At 36.8% G+C, this 24,474-nt stretch overlaps 1 protein-coding gene across 3 annotated transcripts in view; it reads right to left on the bottom strand.

Annotated features, from left to right (window-relative positions):
• Positions 1-23,496, bottom strand: part of LOC103499375 (mitotic spindle checkpoint protein MAD1) — a 42,662-nt gene extending 19,166 nt beyond the window's left edge. For 2 of the 3 annotated variants that reach the window (XM_008462372.3, XM_051090776.1), the window contains exons 1-11: positions 23,174-23,496; positions 22,140-22,239; positions 19,585-19,745; positions 10,917-11,114; positions 10,686-10,778; positions 8,443-8,559; positions 7,327-7,574; positions 6,829-7,000; positions 6,218-6,328; positions 5,931-6,134; positions 4,741-4,903 (exon numbers count right to left, since the gene is read on the bottom strand). In XM_008462372.3, coding sequence (XP_008460594.1) covers positions 4,741-4,903; positions 5,931-6,134; positions 6,218-6,328; positions 6,829-7,000; positions 7,327-7,574; positions 8,443-8,559; positions 10,686-10,778; positions 10,917-11,114; positions 19,585-19,745; positions 22,140-22,239; positions 23,174-23,371 — 1,765 coding nt within the window. In that variant the 5' untranslated portion in view covers positions 23,372-23,496. Of the gene's footprint in view, positions 1-4,740; positions 4,904-5,930; positions 6,135-6,217; positions 6,329-6,828; positions 7,001-7,326; positions 7,575-8,442; positions 8,560-10,685; positions 10,779-10,916; positions 11,115-19,584; positions 19,746-22,139; positions 22,240-23,124 lie in introns of all 3 variants that reach the window. The other variant, XM_051090777.1, reaches the window with a different exon arrangement.
• Positions 23,497-24,474: the final 978 nt, after the last annotated feature.

Here is a 24,474-nt window from a genome sequence, read left to right on the forward strand (position 1 = left end):
TTTTTAAACCAAGATGATGCCACAATCATTGACTAAGGGCAGCAGATCAGGCTCACCTTTGGGGTCTTTATAGGTTGTGCGGAGGTACTAATTACACTGGGGTAAAGAAGACGATTCGGAAGATGATAAGACATTTCTTCTTTCTTTATGCAATTAGTTGATTAATATTAATAAGTAGTTTAGTAGCTAAAATGCCATAAAGCAAGGTTTTGACATAGGGAAGATGGAAAGAAAGAAGAAAAATCATCCATTTTGAATCTTTTTTCATTATACAAGAGAAGTTGAAGATTTTTCTATTTAGGTACGAAGAGCAGCCAAAAATACGGGAAATTGTGAAGTGTTCTCGGGTGACTTTTCTCCCTATCATTTGCTTAACACATGAATTCTGAGAAAGCTAACCTACTATGTTAGTTCATATGGAATTCTAAATACGATAAGACGATCAGACCATATGGAATCGTCTTCTTCTTCTCTAACTTGTACTATTCTTTCTCATCATCTTGACTTTTGAATCATCTTTTTGCACTCCCGTAGTTATGAGTCAATCAACTTGTGGATTTTGAAGTACCAGTCGACTCTGAACAGCCAAAAATCAGGTTCGTTGCCATTAAAAACAAGCATCTCCACCTTCTTAAACTTGCTCTAATCATTCAAATACTCCTCCTCTTCAATTTTGCTCATCTTCACTTCCAGTTTTGTGTCTTTCATCGTCGCATCACTTCCTTCCAAAACACTTTCAACCGGCCTCCCCTTACTCGATGATCCTTCTATTCCCTCGATCATCGTCGATTTCTCTTTCACCATCCCTTCGATGTACTTCAGTAGAAGTTGTTGCTGTTGTTGCTGTTTTTCCGCTTGGATACCCAGCCTCTCGATGCTCTTAGCCGTTGATGATAAGTTCTCCTCAATCGTTGGAAGTTTATGCAATTCCACTCGTATTTCGGAGATATCTTGATCGAATGCTTCAAGCTTTTCTTCAATCCTTTTTTGTGCCATTGCGATTCGTCTCCCAGGTAATGAAGCTCTGACACTAATATGATAGAACACCAAGAAATGTGTTCGTATATAATGATTCGTACCTTGCGATTACAAGAAGATACTACTAACAAGCTCAATCAAAGATTGAGAATACAAAGAAAACAAAGTGTTAAGTGATATATAATTAAATTTTCCTTCGACCACAAGCTTAAGCTTTTGGATGAATTTGTGGTTTAATATGGTATCAGAGCATGTGGTCCAAGAAGGTCTTGTGTTCAAACGCCTCCATTGCCATTTCCTCCCCAATTAAAATTGATTTCCACTTGTTGGGCCTTTTAAATATTTCAAGTCCACAAGTGAGGGGAAGTGTTAGTGATATGGAATTAAATTTGCCTTCAACCACCAGTTTAAGTTTTTGGTTGAATTGGTGATTTAATACAAAGAACAAGAATAAAAGAAGCTACTCTCTGCCTTTCCTCTCTCTAAAGGAAGTTCTGCAGAAAACCTTTCATCAAAATGATCTACCCCTTCTCTTCCACGTAACTTCCCTATTTCAATTATTTTCTCTACCTAACTGTGGCCCCAACATTGTGGTCCCCCTCCCTATTGCTCACTCCCTCACTCGCACGTGCATTGTTATTTTTCTCTCTCCTACTATATTTGAATACAATAGGGGTCTAACAGATTGTTTACTAAAATAGATGGCTCTAAACGATGAATCCGAGGGGGGCTGAAAGTGGGATTTTGAGATCACATCCTCCATTCAAATCAGATTTTTATAAGGCTGTCCATAAGTTATTGAAAGATGTATGCTTCCAGATATAATGCTTGAGAATTTTCGGAACTTGAATTTGGAGAGATTTACCACCTTTTGTTGATTTAGGCTTGTTACAGAAACCAGAAACTGAAGGGAGAGAAGGAACTGTGGAGGCTGGATTTGGAAATATAGCCGTTGGGTGGGAGGGGAAAAGTTATCTTTAATTACTTTAGAGGATATCATAATTATTCATGATAATAATTATAAAGGCTTTTTACCTGTTTCTCTCTAATTAGGTCTTCAGCAGCCGAATTAATGGGAATTAGGTTAATACCCGCGGGCCCCAGTTGCTTTTTTGGGACAGCTATGTCTATTAGGAGCGTCATTAACTAAAAGTGGAGATCGTTCAAGATCCCGCCCAATGGAGTTGGCTGCCACCTGTTTGTCGGATCCTTTCATCTTCTCCAGCGCTGGAGAAGTGGCCGGAAAATGCTGCAGAGGTTGAAATGGACATCTATTACTTGGAATATACTGATTTTGGGACAATAAGTACGGGTGGAAAGAAAGAGAGATCATAGCCCTCCTGCTCTTATTCTCAGTCAGTCAATTGAGTTTTTGTAGACATCCTACACTCTCGGGGATTTTTTGGAGATTGGGGGATTTAAAAATTCAAAATCACCAAAGTGTAAAAAGATATTTCCCCTCGTTTGGTCTGAAATTTCGATCGTTGAAGGGACAAAAACACAAAGTTTCTTCTAGACCAGAATTCTAGCTTCACTATAATTTGTAAGATTCAAGGTTTCTGTGGCTATTTCTATAAGTCCTCCAAAATGATCTCCAATGCCTCAAAAATACTTCTACACTAGAGATCAAGGGGAAGATTTTTAACTTTAAGTCAACCTCCATATCCTTCCAACACAAGTGGTCTACTGTGTTTCAAGTTGTCCCATTTTTCAAATTTAAGACAGAAATTTCCCCATGCCTGCCATTTACCTTCCGCACCGATGAGGTCACTGAGGGAGCCTTGATGAAGACTAATAAGGGCATTGTCATCATAAAGGGGGTTTATAACAATATTGGTTTGGACATTCCAAAATTTTGTGGATCGTCCTCTAGTCATCGGAAGCAAATATTTTCAAAATAATCCAAAGGTTATCAAAATTGAGCTTGGCCACTTCATGGTTCTTAATTAACCATTACTTTTGAATCAGGGAGGGATGACGGCCTGAATCATGAGGATTACCTTGATGATTGGAAGTCTGGCGGGGTTCCATTTCTCCAGGCCTTGGTACTATTTGATTGAAGATTTTGAACTTGACCATAGCAACATAACTTGGCTTTTCCACCGGTGGTTGGAAGGGGACTTTGGTTGAATTGTCTGGGAACCATCTAGAATATAGTCTAATTATATCTACGAATTTTTCCTGCGTTTTACAAAAGGATGACCGGCCTTGCTTATTAACTCCTTAGCAGACTCTAAGGGTGGAGTGACCTCTTGAATGAGGCCAAATGTCACAGCTAAGGATCCAACCCAAATTAACTTGAAACTTGAAGATCTTCGGTCGCCATCTGTCCATATCAACATCTTGCGGTCTACTAGGTTTTTTAGGAGATCATAGATGGTAAGCTAAGTCCATTGCAAGTGAGCTTCAGAGATTGATATGGATTTGTTAGCTTCCACATCTTCAATAATGAATTTTTTTGTTCTCTTTCCAAATACATTAATGTTTGATTTACTTTGCAGCTAACAATTTCTGGAGCTCGTCGAGAGTCCTATCTAATCTAGGGAGGATGGTGGAGGAGGAGAGAGGAGAGAGGGGAGAGAACTTACCTTTAGAATAAGTTGTTTTTTATCCTTTTTGTAGCAAGTGGCAGCTTGATGTTCTTTAAACAAGGAGTTGGCGAATTACCCCATTCAAGATATGTCTCAATTGGGCTGTCTTCCTCTCTCAACCAGTCCTTTAGCTTTCGCTGTTGACTTCGTCAGTACTTTTCACAGCTTGGTCTCTCTTCGGTAGGCCTCCTTCTGAGTTTAGTTCTTTTTATTTTGTTTCCACAGTAGCTGTTTTCAGGCTCTGTTTCTGTACTATTTTGGTTATATTTTCTTCTATTATTTCTTTTGTCTCGGCCTTCTGTATTAAGCTGGACTCTGATTATCAATATTTTGGTTTTCGTTCTTGTTTTTATTGGAATATGATGTTTTGGTGCTAAGGGGATGTCAACCTAATTGAGATGCCTGGGCACGCCTCCTGATCCCCCTGCTTTTTGCTCTTTAAGCTTCTTTATTACACTCATTATATAACTCTCTTGTACAAAAGACAGTCTGTTTCAAAAAAAATATATGTAAGAGTTGCCCAAAGGCTACAATATCCTTTGAATATGCATTCAGTGGTCCCCCTTCTAACTAACTTTCACTAGGAATCCCCATTTTACCCTTTCTGGAATATTTCCAGAATATTTCAGCAGAATTGGGGCCCTAACATAAGCCTTACAACTTCATCAAATAAAATAGTTGCAAAGGTTGCACAAGGCCTAAGAAAGATAATGCCAAGCATCATCTCTCCCACTCAATGTGCCTCCATCGGTGGAAGGAAAATACTTGATCCTACCTAATTGCAACTGAAGTGGGGGATTAGAGTTACAAAGAAAAAGGTAATACAGTGGAATTATCTTATCTTTCATCTCGTCATCAACTTTTTTACTTTCTCACCAAAGCACTACCGAGGAAATCTTTTGAAGATCTCAACTCCAAGCTTGGCTTGTACTCTGTATACAACCCAGAATGAGGGCTTGTACTCTATATACAACCCAGAATGAGGGAGAGTGTAGACTTATTCCTTTTTGTGTGAAATAATGTTTTTTCTTTTTTGGTTATTTCCTTTTCTAGACTTTTTCTTTTGTATTATAGCTTGTATATTTTGGATTCATTGAATATGGAAAATTAATTTTCTCCCAATACTACAACTAGCATAAGTTAAAAGCCTCCCATACAAAGGACCTCGTACCAGACGGAGCTTTTAATTCTTCAACAGCTTGTAACTTCTCCTTCGTCTTCTGCAATTCAGATTTTAGTGCCTCTATAGTCTGTTTTGCCTCATTATCTACAGCAAGGGTATTCACCATTCGTAAAACTTTTGTATTCGTTGAGGAAAAATCACCATGTCCTATCTGGAAGAAGAAGACAGAACAGAAAAACTGCTAATCAGTTATTGGGTAAAGATGATTTGTGACAATAAATTAAGTTTGGCCATATTAAGTAGTTACAACCTACCATCAGCTTAGACTTTCAATTTGATCAATCAAGCCCCTGAACTTATAAAATTAGTTGCAATTAAACCTAGATCGCACAATGCAAATGCACTAACCACGCTAAACAATTGTTCAAATCAAACTCCCAAACATTTTTACAATCACACTCAAAATTCTTCACATCAATTTTTTTTGTTTTATAAAATCAAGGAGAACTCCACAACAATGAGAAGGTACAAAAACATTTTAAGGATTATGTGACTAGGATATTTACGATAATATGACCATACTGATTTAGCAAGTATATCACTCCCCCTCAAGTTGGAGCATTTATGTTAGTCGTGTCCAGCTTGTAAGAGAGATAATCTATATGAGCTCCATTTAACGCTTTTGTGAGTTATCTAACAAGGAGACCTCTGCATTATTCTAGAAAACAAATAAGTCCCCGATGTTGTCGATTGCAAAGATAGAAATTTGGATGGTATACTCATCTTTTAATTTCTTTATGAGTTGATTCGAAACAACGTAAATTTTCAGATCCGGACAAGTTCTTCAAGCAATCTATGATCTATTTCCCTGGGTTACATGTTCAGTTTATTAAAGGGGTATCCAACCCCTCTTCTCCTAAAGAAGTTTTGTTTTCATTCAATGATGGTGATGAATCAATTGTAAGTGTGAGCACCGAGCAATGAGGAAGTAGAATTTCCTGTATAGGAACTAGTGCAACAGGAGTTACTATCAGAATATATATTTGTAGAAGCCTGTGATCATATTTTTGCATGTGAAGACATGGGATCAGTTACTGAAATTATCTGCAATAACAGGAGTTTTTTTCTTTTAACGAAATGCTTCAAGCACAAGAGCTTACAACTTGAATATGTACGGAATCTAGAACAGTTCTTTAATATTTATGATCTGCAATTCTTACAATAACTTTGTTACTTACCTTTGACTCCAACAGAGAAATTTCAGAACGAAGCCGATCACAATCCCTCTCCAATGACTTTATTCTTTTTGCATCATTATTTAATCTCTCATTCAACAACTTTAGTTCATCATGTTGACGACTATTAACCTCTTTCTGCTCATGTAAATTACTTTCTAATTCTTTAATATACCAATCTTTCTTTGCAAAGATCGAGTCTAGTTCCTGTACAATCAAACAAGCCACAAACGAAGACCTTCAGAACACTGGCATGAAATTAGCTTGCGAAACAATAATAATGTGGAAACCTGAGAAAGAGTTTCATTTGTTGCCTTTGCCTCTGCATCATCGTTTTTCAGGGTCTTCAACTCATTTACAAGACTTTTCAGTTTATCCCTTTCTTCAGTAGCAACGGAGAGCTGAAATTGAAAAACACTTCTTTTAAAATAATCATTAATAATAAAGACTTTGGTAAGATTCTCAGATAGAATTCTCCTTTTATCTCTTTAGGCTACATCAAAAAACCTACAGAAACTTAATTCATGATTGATTATTATTATAATTTATTTATACTTATCCTTTCACCAACTAAAGAAATGTGAACAAAATCTTACTGATATAAGAACATCTTGGTTTTGTAGGCCTTTCTTTTATTTGTTCATTAATCTTCAACTGGGTAGTTTCATTTCTTGAATCGTGCTTTACTAATTGATTATAAGTAGCTACAACTTAACTAGTAGCTTGGTCCATTGTAACATTGATCACCCAATTCCTATTCTGCACGTCCCTTCGTATTGTTTGGGCATGAAATAAACACTTATGAGGGATTACGTTCACTTACAAGCAATTCATGCTATCCACTTACACTCCTGTTAATATGCAAAGTAGAAGGCTCAAAGGTAACAGAACAACAACTTACAAGCAATTCATTCTGCTGAACTTCCAACTTTAATGCTTCAATCTTTTCCTTCACAAGTGTAGCCTCACTTTCTGCCTTCTGTTTATCAATTTGAGCTGCATCCAGTGCTACTTCCAATTGTTTCAAGCGAGCATTCACCTCACCCATCTTTATTGTGTTGTCAATTACCTCCCTGGTTTAGATAATGGTAAAAATAAGCTAATAAATATATTGAGAAAAAGAAAAGATTACAAGGGAAAAGAATTCAAAGAGATCCCCCCTTCTACTAAATGCACCAATCCATATTTACTCTCACAATAGCTTATAGTAATCAAGAAATGTTTACACCTTTTTTTTCTTCCCCTATTTGCCATTGGTCTTTCTTCTACATAAGAAGATTTATTCAGCATCATTTTTATCGCAAATTAAGCAATAAATTAAGCCCATTTGGAACTAAGTGAAGAAAGCACCAGAGGATGGAAATGGTTGACAATAATTAAAATAAATTCATTCACTTACTTCTGGAGAGAAGAAATCTTAGTAGGTATATCTTCATATGTTGAAATACCAGGAATGTCCTTAATTAACAAATCTCTGCGTGTCAATTCATCCTCTAGATTCTTTACACTTAATTGAATGTCTTGTAATTTAGACAGCTCTGAGTCTGCTCTCTCCCTTCTGGCCTTTTCTTCTAATAGCTTCTCTTTCAATAATCCAATATCACCAAGTGATGATTTCAACTTCCTAGCTTCTTTCACTTCAGATTCCTAGTAAAACATCCAAGAACAAAAATATGTAAACACGTTTATAATGTAGTTGGAAAATAGCTTGGATATCGCATACATATTTGAAAGAAAGAGATGTAATTTTCCCTGAAGATAATCCTTACAGTTGTTATAAGTTGCATAATTTAGAAACAATCTATTCTAGTTATTCTATTTCACCAAATTATTTGATGTAGTATATTTCCAGTTTAAACTAATCTATAATGTTTTTTGGATTAGAAAACTATTCTATAATGTTAAGAGTAAGGATCCCTTTGGAGAGTTTTTATTTAGTTTGAACTTCTAAATCTTCTTTCGTTAAACTTCTAAATCCCTTTGGGCAAAAAGAATTTAGCTTTAACAGCAAAATCATTCGCGTTAACCATTCTAGGACAAAAGGATAGGCTTTTCTGTACGTTTTCATGCCAAATTAATTACAAGGAGCAAAGTTAATTCAAGAAAGTTAACTAAAGATTTACAAGCAAATGCCCCAAAAAAAAAAAACATTCCAAATTTGTGGAGAAGTCTGATTTTTGGAGACTCTGATTTTAGAAAAAATGAAATGGCGATAGCCTTCATTGATTCAAATATTAGCTATTTATACAGGGGAAGGATTGGTATCTAACAATTTGTTTAATACCGAGCGTGTCCTTTTTCTAAAAGACAAAAAAATAACTCTCAACTAATTACAAAGTAAAATGCCTAAATCTTAGGATAGCTCTCAACTAAAACATATTGAAATGCCTACATGAATTTTTCATCACAATAAATAATATCTTCGAATGCAAAGTCTTCTATTTTACAAGAAAGCGAGAAACAACTTATTGTAAAGATTACGATTAACTATCAAAGAAAAAGAAGAAAACCCTACATAGTTCCTAAGCTCTTCTTGCAGATGCTTAATCAAAATATTGCTTTCCTTGCCAGTACCTTCGTTGACTGTGAAAGATGCTAATTTCTTCTCTAGTTCACTCTTCTGGCATAAACACTGGAAAGTAACAACATCACCATGAAATAACATTGAAGTCATAATACTATTAGAAGATGAGGATCAAAAGCAACTGATCAAATAAGAAATAATATAATATTAACAGATGCAAAATAATACTGCAAAATATTAAAAAAAAAAAAAAAAGAACTTTTTTACTTCTTTTACTTGTGAGCCTATCTCTTTTTTTTTCATTTTTTTGATGAAAACTTTTGTCTTTCATACCCTTTTTCAAAAATTAAAAAAAAAAAAAAAAGAACACAATAAAAAGATGTAAAAGACATAAAAGTGAATTGCACTATGGTAGAATAAGAAATAGGCAATAAGACATCTAAGTAAAATTCTCTCTAAAAACCTAACCCAGATAATCACAAAGGGACCGTTTGGGGCACCAACTAGAAGTTGTGGAGTGGTTTATTATAACGAGGAGTTTGGGGACCAAATATAATAGTAGTCTCTACAACTATTTATAAACTGCAATTAAGTGTAGTGAATAATATTTCAAAACTCTTTTTGTTACCATATTGACTATTTGCTATAACAAGACAGAGGAAGCTGAAGAGGATCTTTTAACGAAGAAAGATAAAATTTTGGTTGTGCCCACTTTTACTGTTGGAAAGTCACTTCAACCGATCAGTAGCCCTTCTTTTGACAATCCACTCTCCTCCAATTCTTTGAACAAGAAGTTAAACTCTCAGATTAATTCAACTAGTATTTTTATAAAGAAAGATATTTTACTTCCCATGTCAGCCTGTCAGCAAAGTCATATCAACTCTTCATCTTCAGTTTCCCTCTCCTCTTCTTCTCTTTATTCCTCAACAAAGTTAGGTTCTAGATCAAATTCGAAAAGAAAGAAATGTTCTAGGTTCTTCCCTCACTTTCCAAAGTATTTCATCTGGAAGGAAAAACCAAAGAAGATTTTGGCAAAACGATCCTTATAAGCCCATATAATTGAAGATCACGTACCTGATTTGCTAGAGAAAAAACAGTCCATTCCAACAGCTACAAGCTGTCTTTAGAGGCTAATCCAGATTTATTGAAAATAAGTTGCACCCAAATTCAAGCCCCAGCCCATTCATCTAAGTCAGTTTCTCATTATCCTCACCCTACTAAGTTTAAGTACTATGAATTCTCTATGCCTAATTCGAAGGTAAAAGTTTTTAGGGGATCTCCAAGTAAAACCCTCTTTCACTCCAGCAAGAAGGGCTTGTCATCTTTCGACTCTCTTTTTAGCAATAATAGTGAGGAAGTGGAGCAATTGGATAGGTCAACATAGCTTGAGAGAGAAAAATATTGACCCTCTAGAAACAGATCTCAATACCCTGCTTCAATGTGAGGAAGAGGCAAAATCTGCTAATATGCCTTCTGCAACTCGCTCTTGTCCCTAGTCTTGCGAAATATCAAATCATTTAAAGTCAATATTAGCTGCTTGCAGACTTATTCTAATATGACTCTTCAGCCGTAAAATGTATTCTTCCAGATTTTGGTCCATCTTCAGTCTCTTTGGGTTTTCTCTTCGTGTGGATGGCACGTAGAACCTCTTTGCTGATGCCGATATTTTGAAATACTTTTTCGAGCCTCCTCTTGTTTTTGGACTACTATGGCATGATAGCTAAGAGACTGCCAATTGTCTTCTTGCAAGTCTTTATATTCAAATGGGTTCCTTATGAGAGAGATTTTCCGTTATGCTTTGTATTTAGATTTCTTCAATTTGGTTCAGTTTAGCTTAAATTATTTTCGGACGGAATTCACTTATTAGCTTGTCATCTCCTTTGTTTGCCTAATATGAGCTTTTTTTGTTAGCCATTGACTAAATTCTTCTCTATTCTCTTGCTCTTAGTATAACACCCTTGTACTTGAGCTTAAGTCTCATTTATTAATAATAAATAAAGAGGCTTGTCTCCGTTTCAAAAAAAATTTACTATTTTTCACTCATTCTCTCTTTTCTTCTTTTCTACGGTGTTTACTATTCTCTACCCAAACAAAAATAGCTTACACCCCAAACAAAAACTATTATAACACATACTAAAATAGTTTCCACCCCAAATCTATTATAACCCACTAACTATAATAACTACTAACTTTAATAACCAACTCTGTCCCAAATGCCCCCGAAGGCTACAGACCTCGTTGAGTTGCTTCTTCAAGTCTTCCAACTGCTCTTTTAGTAGCTCAGATTCCTTCTCAGCATTACTAGCTCTGCAAACCATCTTTGCCAGCTACAATAAAGATAAATCGAAACAAGTTAAACGGTATGGTGATGAAAAGAAAAATATTGCTTTAACATTTTGAGACAGAAGTTTGTATTCTCAGCAAGAATTACTTTCGCAGAATGAGTTTAACAAGTTACCACTTACATCAGCATTTATCCTTGAAACAGAGAGTTTTGATTCTCCTCTTAACTGTGCAAGCTCAGTATCAAGATGTTTTCTTTCTCTTTCTATGCTTTCAGAAAGATGGTTTAATTTATCTTCTAAAAGTCTAGCCTTCTCCTCTGACGATGCAATCGATGACTCAGCTTTTATCCGAAGATTTGATTCATTTTGCAACTTTACCTAAATTCACAAAGAAAGATATTAAAAGAGTTTTTTTAAAGAAACCAAACTTCTAATTGATAAATGGAAAGAGATTAATACTTGAAATACAAGGAAACAATACAACAGATTTGTATTTGCCAATTTTGGCTGTTTTGTTCTAATTTAATTGGAGTTTATATGGTCTTTGGATGTTCTTTGGGATATGATGATGGCGATATGGGAGACTTAGTTGAGATGTCTAGGTGTGCCTCCTGATCCTCCTCCCTCTCTATTTTGGCTTCTCTATTATTCTCATTGTTTAATTCTCTAGTACTTTGAGTTTTCATATTAGTAAAGAAGTTTGTCTCCTTTTCAAAAAAAAAAGAAATACAAGGAAACAAAAAGATAAAACATGAAGAAATTAATCTGTTCAGTGCCAAGTCTAACCAACTCCAGAACAAAGGCTAACCATCCAAAATAAACCCCCTCAATTCAAACATATAATTTGAATAAAAAATAACATTGAGCTTAGAGAGAGAACACCAAGAAGAGGCATTTATCGGTACAGCTTCAAAATGATCGAACCACTGAAGGGATTTATCATTGAAGGCCCTTTAGTAACTCTCAAACCAAATTTAGCAGGAATTTAACAGCATCTGACCATAGCAACTGAGACTGAGATTTCAGTAAAGATCCAGCTAGGAGGTCTTTAAATACCCACAAAAGATGGAAACCAGAAAATCATTTCTTCCAACAATTCAAAGTGTAACAATAAAAATAACAATAACAAACAGAAAAAAAAAAAAAAAAAAAAAAAAAAAAAAACTAACTAACGTAGGTCTTCACTTGTACTCATACACCGGGGGCTAATGGAAGGAGAAAGACATTGAGTTGGCAGCTTCTTTGAGGGACAGAGAAGCAATTTAAAGTTCCAAAAATCATAGGCCATGACTCAGGACTATTTGTCTTCCACAAGCTCCTATAACTAAATAAATCAATAACTACCGATGTAGCCAAATGTTTGAATAATGATTTGACCGAAAAACTTCCTGATGGATTTCTTTTTTTTTACAACGGATACAAAACTTTTCGTTGAAGAAATGAAAAGAGATTAATGCTATAAATACAAAAAAACAAGATAAGAGAAAATGAAAATACAAAGGACAAAAAGGAGCAACAAGAAAAATACAATATAAAATAGAGACCAAGCAGAGGGGAAAATACCGTCTGAAAAAATCGTTCCTACTGAAGAGTCGTCTAGCAGTGGGAAAATTTTCCATCTGAATAGCCAAGACGGCAAAACTTCCGGATGGATTCAAACTCCAATTTCGAGAATCAGAATAATATTTCACCATTTTGCCCAATAAGACACTAATAGTAATTGCTCAAACTCCATGATTTCATCAACCTTAAGCAATCTTATGATAGAAAAAAAACAGCCCCATAACAATGTTTCTCTGGAGACTTTGGTTCAACAGAATGCGAGAATTTTTCATGATAAAGAAACTAACGAGGATACTTCATGGAATTTAGTCATATTTTTACATCTACTTGGTCATCTACTTCAATTTTCTTTTGTAATTATAGTATATACACCAATTGGACAATTTCTTTCTGTAACTCATTGGTGTGTGGGGATATCTCGCCCTGCTTTCTTTTGTAATCTCTCTTAGGTTAACGAAAGTTTTGTTTTTTACCCCAACAAAAACAAATCCACAAACAATTTTGACACCTGATTTCATAATAGTGAAAATGTTCAAGCAGTGAAGTCACCCATTATTCCTGCCAAATTCTCTTCTTTGAACGAAACACGTGGTTTGCAAAATCAAAAGAGAGGTAAGTTCTCTCCTTTTCTTTCTCCCTTTCTCCCTCCTCACCCCCTCTGCCCCTCTGCCCCTCCCTCTTCTCGGTCTTTTGGCTCCTCTGGCGTATTTTCAGACGTACTCGACAACAGCAGAGATGGAAGTAGAAAGCTGCAAGATTGCAAATTCTTACTACTGTGTGGTTCAAAAATGGGCTTTTTCAAATTGCAGATGTAGACATTCGAAAATCCTACAAATTTCAAAGGATCAAACGATTTGGTTCACAGAGGTTTTATCTGAACTTGTCCAGCTTCCTGTGCAAAGTTACTTTCTCAGAAACGGTAAAGACAAAGAGAGGTACTTCGAGATTGACGAAAATTAAAACTACTTCAGGTTGGATCCTTAGATGTGTAACATGAGGTTTTCGAGACACCTTTTTTCCATTCATGTGTTTTCAGGGCAATACAGGGCTGGTTTTCATTCTTGAAAATGATTAAAAGCTTCTTGATGAAACATGAATATTAGTCACCTTCATTCCCACTACCAAGTTAGGTTCAGCCGAGTTGACAGCACAAATATTCTTCAGACATGTTGTAAAGTTGTGGACAGTCTCAACAAGCATGTGTACGACAGAGATGGTAGACTCATTGGCACTTTCTAGATAGAATTATTTACTTTCTTAGGGACAAATCTGAACATATCCTCAAGCTACCATCCTAAGATCGATGGCCAAACTAAACGATTCAATTGTATGCTTGAAGAATATATGCGCCATTTTATGGATGCAAGACAAAAGAATTGGGTCCAACAATGCTCAGACAATTGTATGCGGCAAGTAACCCATATTATCGCACCTTGTTGATCATCCCTATGTAGGGAAGAATCCCCAGGCTCACAACTTAACAAAGGGATGGAAACAGACAACAGACATTGCTTGAGCTTAATTAGAGAAAGCTTCGAAGCGGATGAAGAAGTGGGCAGATAAGAAGTGTCGTCCACTAGAGTTTCGGGCAGGAGATAAGGTCCTCATCAAGCTGCGACCAGAACAAATCTGATTCCGAGGACGCAAAGACCAGCACCTCATCTAAAAATACGAGGGACCAATGGAAGTCTTCAAAAGGGTGGGGAATACATCTTACATAATGGTGTTGCCTACATGGATGAAAATCCATCTAGTACATTTGAGAAACTTAAAGCCCGACCATCAAGATCCTGACGATATAGAACGCAACACCATCGTTCGACCAAGCCTCGATCTAAGTTATAAAGAAGATAAGGATGTTGAAGAAATCCTTGCCAATCGAGTAAGAAAGGGCAGAAGACTACCATCTCCCAATCATTTTGTTTGGTTAAGAAAAAGCTCCAACTTGTTGAAAAGTCCAATTAGAACAAGTAGTATTAAACTTGTTGGTTAAAGAGTTTGATCTATCAACTGGTGAAGCTTGAACTCTTTGATCTTCTGCATCCAGGTTTCTAGGTCTTCGACACGTTCTCAACTGGTTTCTTCCAAAAGAAGGTTCTTCCACTTTACTAGTTATTCGTGAATTCTTCTCATGGGTCTTTAGCTTTGGGAGATAGGTGATGAAGTCGCCCACCTCTATTGGCATACGAGACATATCTTCGTATATTGCATGACCTCGTCTCTCATATTAGGCTAGAAGTAGCCCTTTCTCAGCAAAGCATAAGCCCTCTGCCACCCAGATGGCTAGCCCACATAGTCTTGTGACACTCGTGCAGTAGTTTCTTCCTCAAATCCCCTGCTTCAGGGACATACAGTCGATTTTCTCTGGTCACTAGTAAGCCCTCTGCCACCTAAAACTGTCTTGTCTTATTAGCCTTAGCTAAATTCAAGACGGTTTAGGTAGCAAGATTTTTCTGCAGGAATTCTCTCAAGACATTGCGCATTGACCCATCTATCTTACTCGTTTGAAGGTAAGCTAACATGCACAGGGCCGCATATTCGTTTTTTCGACCCACGGCATCAATTGCTAAATTACTCAATCCCTTCTTATGTTCAAATTCAAAGTCAAACTCGATTAGGAATTCCTGCCATTTTGCCTGCTTCGACGTCAATTTCGACTAAGTAAAGAAGTGGTAGGTGGTACTGTTGTCCGTCTTCACAACAAACGTAGACCCCAATAAATACTGTCTCCAGGCCCTTAGACAATGAACCATTGTGAGCATTTCTTTTTTGGAAACCGTATCTCTTCTCTGTTGCGTTCAGTTTTCAACTTCCATATGCAATGGGGTGTTCGTTCGGTAGGAGAACAACCCTAACGCATAATTTTTTCTTTTTTAAAAAAGGAGACAAACTTCTTTATTAGTGATAGAACTCAAAGTACAAGAGAATATACAATGAGTGTAATAAAGAAGCCTAAATAGCAAAACTGGGGGGTCAAAAGGCACACTCGAGAATCTCAACTAGGTTGACACCCATTAGCACTAGAACAACATATCCCAATTAAAACAAGAACAAAAACCAAACTACTAATAATCGATGTCCAGCTTAATACAAAAGGCTGAGACGAAAGGAAATAATAGAAACAAAACAGTACAAAAACAGAGCCTAACACATAATCAGATGCATCAGTCTCGACCTCCAAGGGTTTCATCAAATCAACGATCCCAAGGACTAGACCCTCAATCACGGCTTACTTCAGACAATCAAAGGTGGCCTGACATTGAGGGGTCCAACTCCACTGAAGGTATTTTTTCAACAATTCAACCAGCGAACTTGCTCTTTTGGAGAATCCCTCCACGAATCGCTTGTAGTAATTGGCTAACCCAAGAAAGGAGCGCAATTTGGTGATTGTTATTAGTATTTTCCAATCACGTATTGTCGTAATCTTCCCTTCTTCCACACCAATTTGTCCACACACTATTACATGGCCTAGAAAGTTTAACCTCTGCTGCATAAAGGAGCATTTTTCTCGTTTGACAGACAACTACGTTGAGCTATAGACCACTATGTCGTCTGAAAAACCATTTGAAGGTGGTCCTAGTGTTCTTCCATTATTGAGCTATAGACCACTATGTCATCTAAGTAGACTACAACAACCTTGTCGACATATTCGTGGAAGACCTGGTTCATTAGTGTGCAAAAGATTGCAAGGGCGATGGTAAGACAAAAGGCAATTACGAGGAATTCAAATGCTCAGTACCTTGTGGCACACGTTGTCTTTGGCTCGTCTCCCTCAACAATCCTTACTTGATGATATCCCGATCGCAAGTCTAGCTTCAAGAAATATTTCGCTCCATGTAGATGTCAAAAGGATAAGTGATTATGAGGAGCAGATATTTATTGTGAATCATGAGCTTGTTCAAGGCACAGGCACAGTAGTCAATGCATAATCGTAAGCTTCCATCCTTCTTCTTATGGAAAAGGACTAGGACCCCATATGGAGCTTTTATAGGTCTAATAAATCCTGCATTCAACAATTCGTCTAACTGTCTCTGAAGTTCAGCCAACTCCGATGGTGTCATACGATAAGTAGTCTTCGTGGGCAGTTTTGTCCCTGGCAGTAATTCAATCTCGTGATCAATCATTCTTTGTTGTGGTAGAAATTTGGGCAAGTTCTCGAGAATCACATCACTATACTTCTTTAAGACACATAATTTCTTTGGGAACGATCTCTTCCAGGGTTTCCAAAGACTTAAGCAAAATGCCATGAACATCGATTCATCGCTAGCAAGGCCCTTCTTTCGTTGCAGGACTGAAATCATTTTTAACTCATTAGGCTGGCGAATGTATGTTTGCATAACGATGGGGGCAAATCCAATGATCACTAAACGTTTGGCTAGAGGCATCAGTATCACCTGATGTTCAAGTAGAAACTTCATTCCAAGTACAACATCGAAGTCGTCCATTTTTACAAGCACAAAGTCTGCATGGCCATTTCATCCTCCCAACTTCATCATCGTTGGTTTCGTAACTCCAGTGATAGATAGGACAGCATAATTTACGACCTCCATTTTTCCTATGTCTTTCTCTCAACAGAGACTTAATCACCTGGCTTCTGCCTCCATTATTAAGTTATATGTTGTACATGAATCCAGGTGTCAACATACATTAGACCCCTTTCTATCGGCCCACTTGTCTCACCCACCTTCTTCTGAAGAGACGATAAGAATTTTAGGGGCCCCATTGTAGAATTATCACCTTCTTCTGTTTGAGCAACTTTGCCCTCTGCTTGACTCGATGTGATTCGTTACATATGAAACAAACAAGAGGACAGTTATACGAGTTCTGATTATTGTGTCCTCATCGTGTATTTCTTGTATTTGGCTAGAAAGGCTTACGGTCCTACTAGGACGTTTGTCACTCCCAACAACTTTGGGAGAACTCGAACGATTTTTCTTGTTTCCTCCCGATCAGGAATTTTGGTGAAATCTTACATCTTGAGAGTCGTTGGACAGATCAAACAGTCGTTCGACCATTGCGTATGTAGACGTGAGGTCTTGGACCCTTTATTCATACAACTTGGTCTTCGCCCACAGTTTCAGACCTTCAACAAAACAAAAAACGTTGTCTATCTCTGACATATCATGTATGTCCAACATCAACCCCGCAAACTGTTTCACATACTCCCGAATGTTACCAGTGTGTTTTAATTCACAAAATTTCTGTCGAGCAAGGATTTCAACTTTCTCGGGGAAAAATTGAAAACAGAGTTCTTTCTTTAAACTGTCCGAAGTGTCTATTATGCAATACCCTTCCTGAATATCGACATATCGAGATTTCCACCATACCTTTGCATCCTCAACCAGATGCATAGTTGTCAACATCACTTTAGCTTCTTCTGTGACTGCGTTCGTGGCCTTGAAGTATTGTCAGAGATCAAAGATGAAGTTTTCTAAGACTTTTGCATCCTTGCCTCACAGAAGGGCTTGGGTTAAGGGATCTTTATTATGCTAACTTGAATCGCTCCTCCAGCAGGAGCTTGGTTTGCCATCGCTCACATCATGAGGTTCACCCTCGTGCTCATGTCTACAATTTCATTCCTAACAACAACGAGGGCAACTCGAAAATCCTTTGACATGTCTATCATCTCTACGATCGTCTTCTGGGAGCTATCTAGCTCACCAACACGTTCTTCTATATAGGCAACAGAGCCCGTCGAACTATCTCCACGCCCGTAGTTTCTCGTTCTTACAACTTTTGTCTCTAAAGAGTCTACCCTTGTCAACAACTCTTGTATGGGTAATCCGTCAGGCGATCAATCACCACATCTATAGCGTCAGTTTTCTTAAAAATTTCTTGAATACGGGTTTTCAAGAAGCGGACGAAGTCAGGAACTTCCACTAGGTAGAGCATCTGCTCTTCAAGCTCTACAGTCGGACTACATGGAACTTACCCTAGTGTTTCGCTGCGGACATGTTTACGTCTTAATCGTCAATAAGCCAACTTGGCTCTGATACCACTTGTCACAATCGCAATCTTTCAAATGTGGGACGGATGATTGTGCAACACTTGCTCTAATCCAGTGATCAGGTCAACTGTAAGAAAATCAAAAATTCACGAGCAAGATCACTATACGATGTAGCCTCCCTTCACGTTTAAAGAGAAAATAGTTTTATAAAATGTGAGAGAGAAAGAAAAGTTTGGTAAACATCATTTAAAGAAAGCATAGAAGACTATCAATTGCAAAGAAAGCAAGAGTACATCAATGCTTGGTCGGGGATATGACTAGTGGGTATGCCCTATAGTATATTTTAAACACTTTTAGGCTTGACAACCTTGCATATGAAAAGTGTGAAACGTCACTTAAAAGGTCAACGACAAAGGAAAGCAATAGGCTAAACTAAATATAAAACATAAAGATGTTTCATTTTAGTCTATTTGCTTAGTACAAAAGAAAGGAAAGCAGAGACATCATAAATATGTTTTGTATTTAGTTTAGTCTATTGCTTTTATTTTTATGTCGTCGACCTAGAGTGTACGGTTTCGCACTTTTCATACGCAAGCCTAGCAAAGCTAAAAAAGTAAAATGTACGATAGGGGAGACCTACTATTTGAATCTCCGACCAAGCCTTGTCGTACTCTTTGCAATCTAAGCTTTCTTTACAATTGACAGTCTCCAATGCTTTCTTTGAAGATGTTTTCAATGATCTTTCTCTCTCACGTTTTATAAAACAATTTTTTCAAGAATGTGAAGGAAGGCTACATCATACTGCGAGTTTGTTCGCGATCTTCGGATTTTGCATGGTTGACTTGCTAACTGAGCAGAACAAGTGTCGCACAATCGCCCGTCCCATATTTGAAAGATTGTGATTGTGACACCTAGCACCCTCGTCATGTCCATAAACTACAACTTACAGAGCAAGTTACATCAGAAACTCAAGCCGATATCAAGCAGAGAAGATACAAAAGTCTAGCACTTGAAAGTTAAAAGTAGTAGATAACATATTGCATAATACAGACTCTTTATGACACTTAAGAAAAAGAAAACCTGCCAATTCAATTAAATCTCTCGTAAGGAGTAATCCTGGAAACCCTTGGATAAGGAGCACCATGACGAGGCATTTAATCGAGCAAACTCAAAACGGGATATTTATGTATACATTTAATAATGAAAAGATTGCTTCTTGGCAAGAAAACAATAACTAAAATGAGAAGAGAAAGCATTCTCCTCCAGTATAGAAAATAAGAGCCAACCAGGTAGGAAATAAAAAAAAATTGTTGCTAGGACTGATTCAAATAAATGTACCTCCAGTTCACTGCTTGTTTGCAGTTGCTTCTTCAATCGTTCCCCGGAATCACTAATTTCTTTTATTAATTGCTCTTGCAAAACTTTTTCACGTCCCCTTGCAGCTGCAAGCTCTTGCTCTGTGTATAATAACTGATCCAGAAACTTTTTTCTCTCTGATTCTGCGGCAATCACAATGACAACTCAAATCAGCAAGAAAAAAAAATTAAAATATTGGTAACTGAATGAATTTTTTCAGGAAAAATCTCTCATTGATGAAATGAAAAATTACAAGGAAGTAGACATAACTTACCTAGAAATAAACCAGCGAAGAATTATAAACAAAAACAGATACCAGCCCAACTAAAAACATCAAGCCGCAGTTTTTATATGGTCCAACACTATTAAAGCACTATTAGCATAACTTTGGTTTGAAAGAAATCGACGTATCTCCCATGATAAATTTTCAGATTGGATGGTTAACTTCAAAGTTGCTTGTCTTAATGTTTCTTCTTGGTGCTGCCTAGCTAAGGATTTTGCAGATTTTTCCATCCAAGACTTGTTCCTCAACTAGAAAGCTTTTATTTTACTGACTAATGTTGCTTGCCTTGGATATTTGGCCTTTCTGTTTTAGTCTTTTCGATTCGGTCTTGTTGCTTTTAGATGTTCATTTTGAACATCATCTTATAACTAGGATTGCATTTGAGTTGTATTGTTCTTTTGGATTGTTGAGAACTTTTGTTATTATTGGATTCCTTCGTCAATTAGATAGCTTGTGTTCATATGATGATGGTGCTAAGGGGGTGTCGAACTAGTTGAGATTCCCAGGTGCACCTTCAAATCCTTTGTTTCTTTTGTTCATTGTATCTATTTATTTATTGTATTTGAGCATTAGTCTCATTTAAGTTACTCAATGGATGAGCCTTTTTTAAAAGGAAACGTGTCTCTTCATTAATAAAGATAAAATTAATGAGACAAAAGCTCCTGGTATACGAAGGCTATACTATGAACAATTACAAAAATATAATATAGATCAGGAGGCACACCAGAGCATCAACTAGATTGACACCACCGTAGTGCCATCATCATATCCACGGCCTACTAGTAGCATAACTACGCCATTGAAGGCAAACACAAAAGGTGAAATAGTAGTAGAAGTAGGACCAAGAACAAAATCAAAATACGTGAGAAACAAGAACTTGAACAAAAAGTTTACTAGGCTGGAGAAACAAATGCTCTCCAATTTAAATTAAGATCTTGAAGGCTGTAGCTAGCAAAACACTTTGAGAGAATACACCATGATCAGGCATTTCGGCAGGCTACTTCATAACAATCACACCAATCTTGGGATTTGTCATGGAAGACCCGCTGGTTTCTTTCAAACCAAATTTCCGCCAAAAGGGCCTCTAATGCATTTAGCCAAAGAAGCCAAGAAGGTTTGCTGAGATGAGGCCCAATAAGAAGCTGCAGAATGTTTTCTTTAATGTTATCACAAAGCACCCACGACATGCCAAAAACAGAGAACAACTTTGCCCAGCAACTACCTGAATAAGAGCATAAAAAAAAGATCGAAGGAGTTTCACAAAAAGAAGATCAAAGGAGTTTTCTCCATGTTAATGGCATAGTGGACAGATGGAGGGAGAAAGACAGCTTGAAGCCCTTCCAATTGTTGTTGAGCTATAGCCGAAAAAGAACCAGAAGCTTGCACGTTAGGGTTGGAATGTGTCAAAGATTCACTAACCTCAAATGCTGAGTGAATTTGAGGATTCCTAACATCAAAATGATAACTAAGGTCAGTGGGTAGTAAGGCATACAGATTTGATTGCAAAAGTGGTGGTGGCCGGCTGGAATTAGGTGGAAATACATGGAGCGACACGTGGGGAGCAGTTTAGGTCGCGGATGAAGAAGAGGGTTGCACAAAAGGGTTGGTCGACGTTGTCTGAGCATAATAGGTTGGTCCAGAGGTCTTTCGCAGCAACACGTGGCGGCACGTGGGAAGCGTTTGGCGGCACAAACGACAAAAAAAGCAATGGAATTACATTGGTCGACGCTGTCTGAAGGCGGAAAAATCATTCATCCATGGCAGCATTAATCCGAGCATCAACGCCAACACTAATACCGGCGACTATCTCCTCTGTTTGGTTTACATCAAGAGTTGTGTTGTCTAAGATTAGATCAATGTCATGCTTTGATACCATATAGAAAGTAGAGACAAAGAACACATAATTTTACGTGGAAACCCTAGTACATGGAGAAAAACCACGGTGTTGGTGATCTTATTATTTTCTAATAATCATAAAGGTACAAAGGAAAAAATTTATAGGCAACACGGGCCTAATTAAAAGAATAAAAAATTATGGTACATTAAAACTTAACTGCCCATGGGCTTTCATCATGACCTAAGCCCATTATTTCTAACAAATTTCATATTTCTCAAGTATTCTTCACTTTCTTTTTCATTCCTACCTTTTCCGAAGTTCCTATCTTTAAGCAGACTCTATGTTCCAAAAATATAGAACTACACTCACTTCACCAGCAACTAAGATAAAATTATACGCTGACTAGTGACTACTCACCAACTTTGGAGAGGTTCTCATTTAGCATACCCAACTTCAATTCATAATCATGAACTTGCTTCTCTGCATTGCTTAATGCATCTAAGAAATCTGATTTCACCTGAAAAACAAACAAGATTAGAAGTTCATGTCAAAATAATTGGAGGATAAAACAATTGGAGTATCTTGAATATGTTGAAAAAGGATGAGGTTGGATTCTCCAAGTCTTTTGGAGAATTCTATTCAAGATCTTAGTTCTTACATATTATGCTAGAAGGATTGTGTTCATCTATTTATCTTTTTCTTTGTATTTTGAGCATCAGTCTTTTTTCATTAAATCAATAAAAAATTCTGTTCTTTTTTCAGAAAATAAATCGTAACTACCCATAGGCTTTCAAGTGGTTGTCATAAGAAGCCTGCATGAACTGACTGACTGTACTCATAACATAGGAGATGTTAGGCCTAGTGTGAGACAAGTAAATCAACTTTCCCACAAGGCACTGATATTTCTTTTTATCAACAGGAATCTTGTCATCTAAATTTCCACAAACCAAAGAAAAGGTCTTGGCTTTGTTTGGAATCTTAATCCACCATAAAACATCAAAGCCCGAGCAACAGCAAGAGAAGGATCCAATAAAATCCTAAAGAACGATTTACTAGAGAAACCCTCCAAAGGGTTAGGACTCCAGACTAAGACATCCGTTCTCCTTAGAACTCAATGACACAGTTGTGCAACCTATAGAACAGATCGTGTTCAAGTATAGCCGTGCATGAATGTGCTTCTCCCAAGCCAAAAGTATCTATCTCATCCCCTTAATTCCTTCATACCTAATATTCAAATCTAGTCATTTCATTGTAAGCTAGAGTATCTAGGGTTTACCACAAAAAGAATAATGATATATGATGTACTAAAAAGAAATCAAAAAGCCGCAAATGCATCAGGGAGTACCAAGCATAAGAATACCAACTAGAGCATGCAAAGATAAAGAAGGAAATGAACAAATACCGATCCCCAGGCTCATTCGAGAAGAGGAAAGGAAAGTAATTTTGCGAACCATTTGGCGACATTGGTAAGTGCAGAGCATGTGGTCAGAGGGCAGGTGAGACGACGCTGGCTGCGTCGTTGCTGGCACCAAGGGAAGAGGGTCTTCATAGATAACGAGTGGCAGATCTGAGGCAGCTGCCGGTGAGGAATCGGGGAGAGACGTAACATCGGATCGTTGCTTCTTGGGTGGAGGAGTCCGGACAATCATTCTGCTTGCCTTTCCAAATTCCAATTGCTGGGTTAGGGTTTGTTCGTAAACTGAAGTTGTGTGTCTACTCGCCAATTCGAAAACAACGGTCGTTTAGTGTACCAGCGAACAGCTTCATTGCTGAAGTAAGTAATCAAATTTGAAGGTGATGAGAAATGCAGTGGTTATTCCGTGAAAAATATGGTTTTTACCCCCAAAAAATATTTTAAATAACAAAATTAATTAAAATATTGATTAATTTATTCAAACAAAATTAATTAAAATATTGATTAATTTATTCACATATATAACAAAATGCTCGAATATTTACGGTTCTATAAAAAAAAAAAAAAAAATCATGAAATTACCATTATTTTAAAAATTACAAATTTGCCCTTGTTCACGATTTCTTTGAACGAGTATTTAATTCATGTGTATCTTCTTCATATTCCCAGCTATTCTTATTCGTGATTTCTTCATATTCTTTTCCAGTATTTCTTCCTTGTTCGTCATCTCTCATCTTCTTTTTTCATTACATGATCGTATACCAAAATATAAACGATTAGTCGTCTATCATAGACAGAGATAGATTATTATCATTATATACCCATATAGTTGAGTGATAAATCGTTTACCAAGATTTAAACGATCGTGTATCAATATCTTTTTTCACTACACTATCATGTACCAATATCTAAACGATCGTTTATCAATATTTAAATGATATTTAGATCAATCGTCTATCATAGACAAAGATAGATCATTATCATTATCTATCTCATATAGTTAAGTGATAGATCATTTACCAAGATCTAAACAATCATGTACCAATATTTTTTTTCACTACACTACCGTGTTCAATATCTAAATGATCGTTTACCAAGATTTAAATGATTGTGTACCAATATCTAAACGATCATGGTTACCAGATAGCAGATGGTACTATCATTTTGATTTGGTGCAAGAGGAGTACCAATATTTAAACGATGAGTCATCTATCCCAGATAACATTATCATTATTTATTATAGATAGACAAGTGATAGATTCAAATGACCATTTACTAATATCTAAACAATCTTTTAAACTATATTATACTATCGTTTAAATTAGAAGTTTTTTCGTG

The sequence above is a fragment of the Cucumis melo genome, chromosome 10, assembly GCF_025177605.1.
Source record: "Cucumis melo cultivar AY chromosome 10, USDA_Cmelo_AY_1.0, whole genome shotgun sequence".
In the NCBI taxonomy this organism is placed as follows: Eukaryota; Viridiplantae; Streptophyta; class Magnoliopsida; order Cucurbitales; family Cucurbitaceae; genus Cucumis; species Cucumis melo.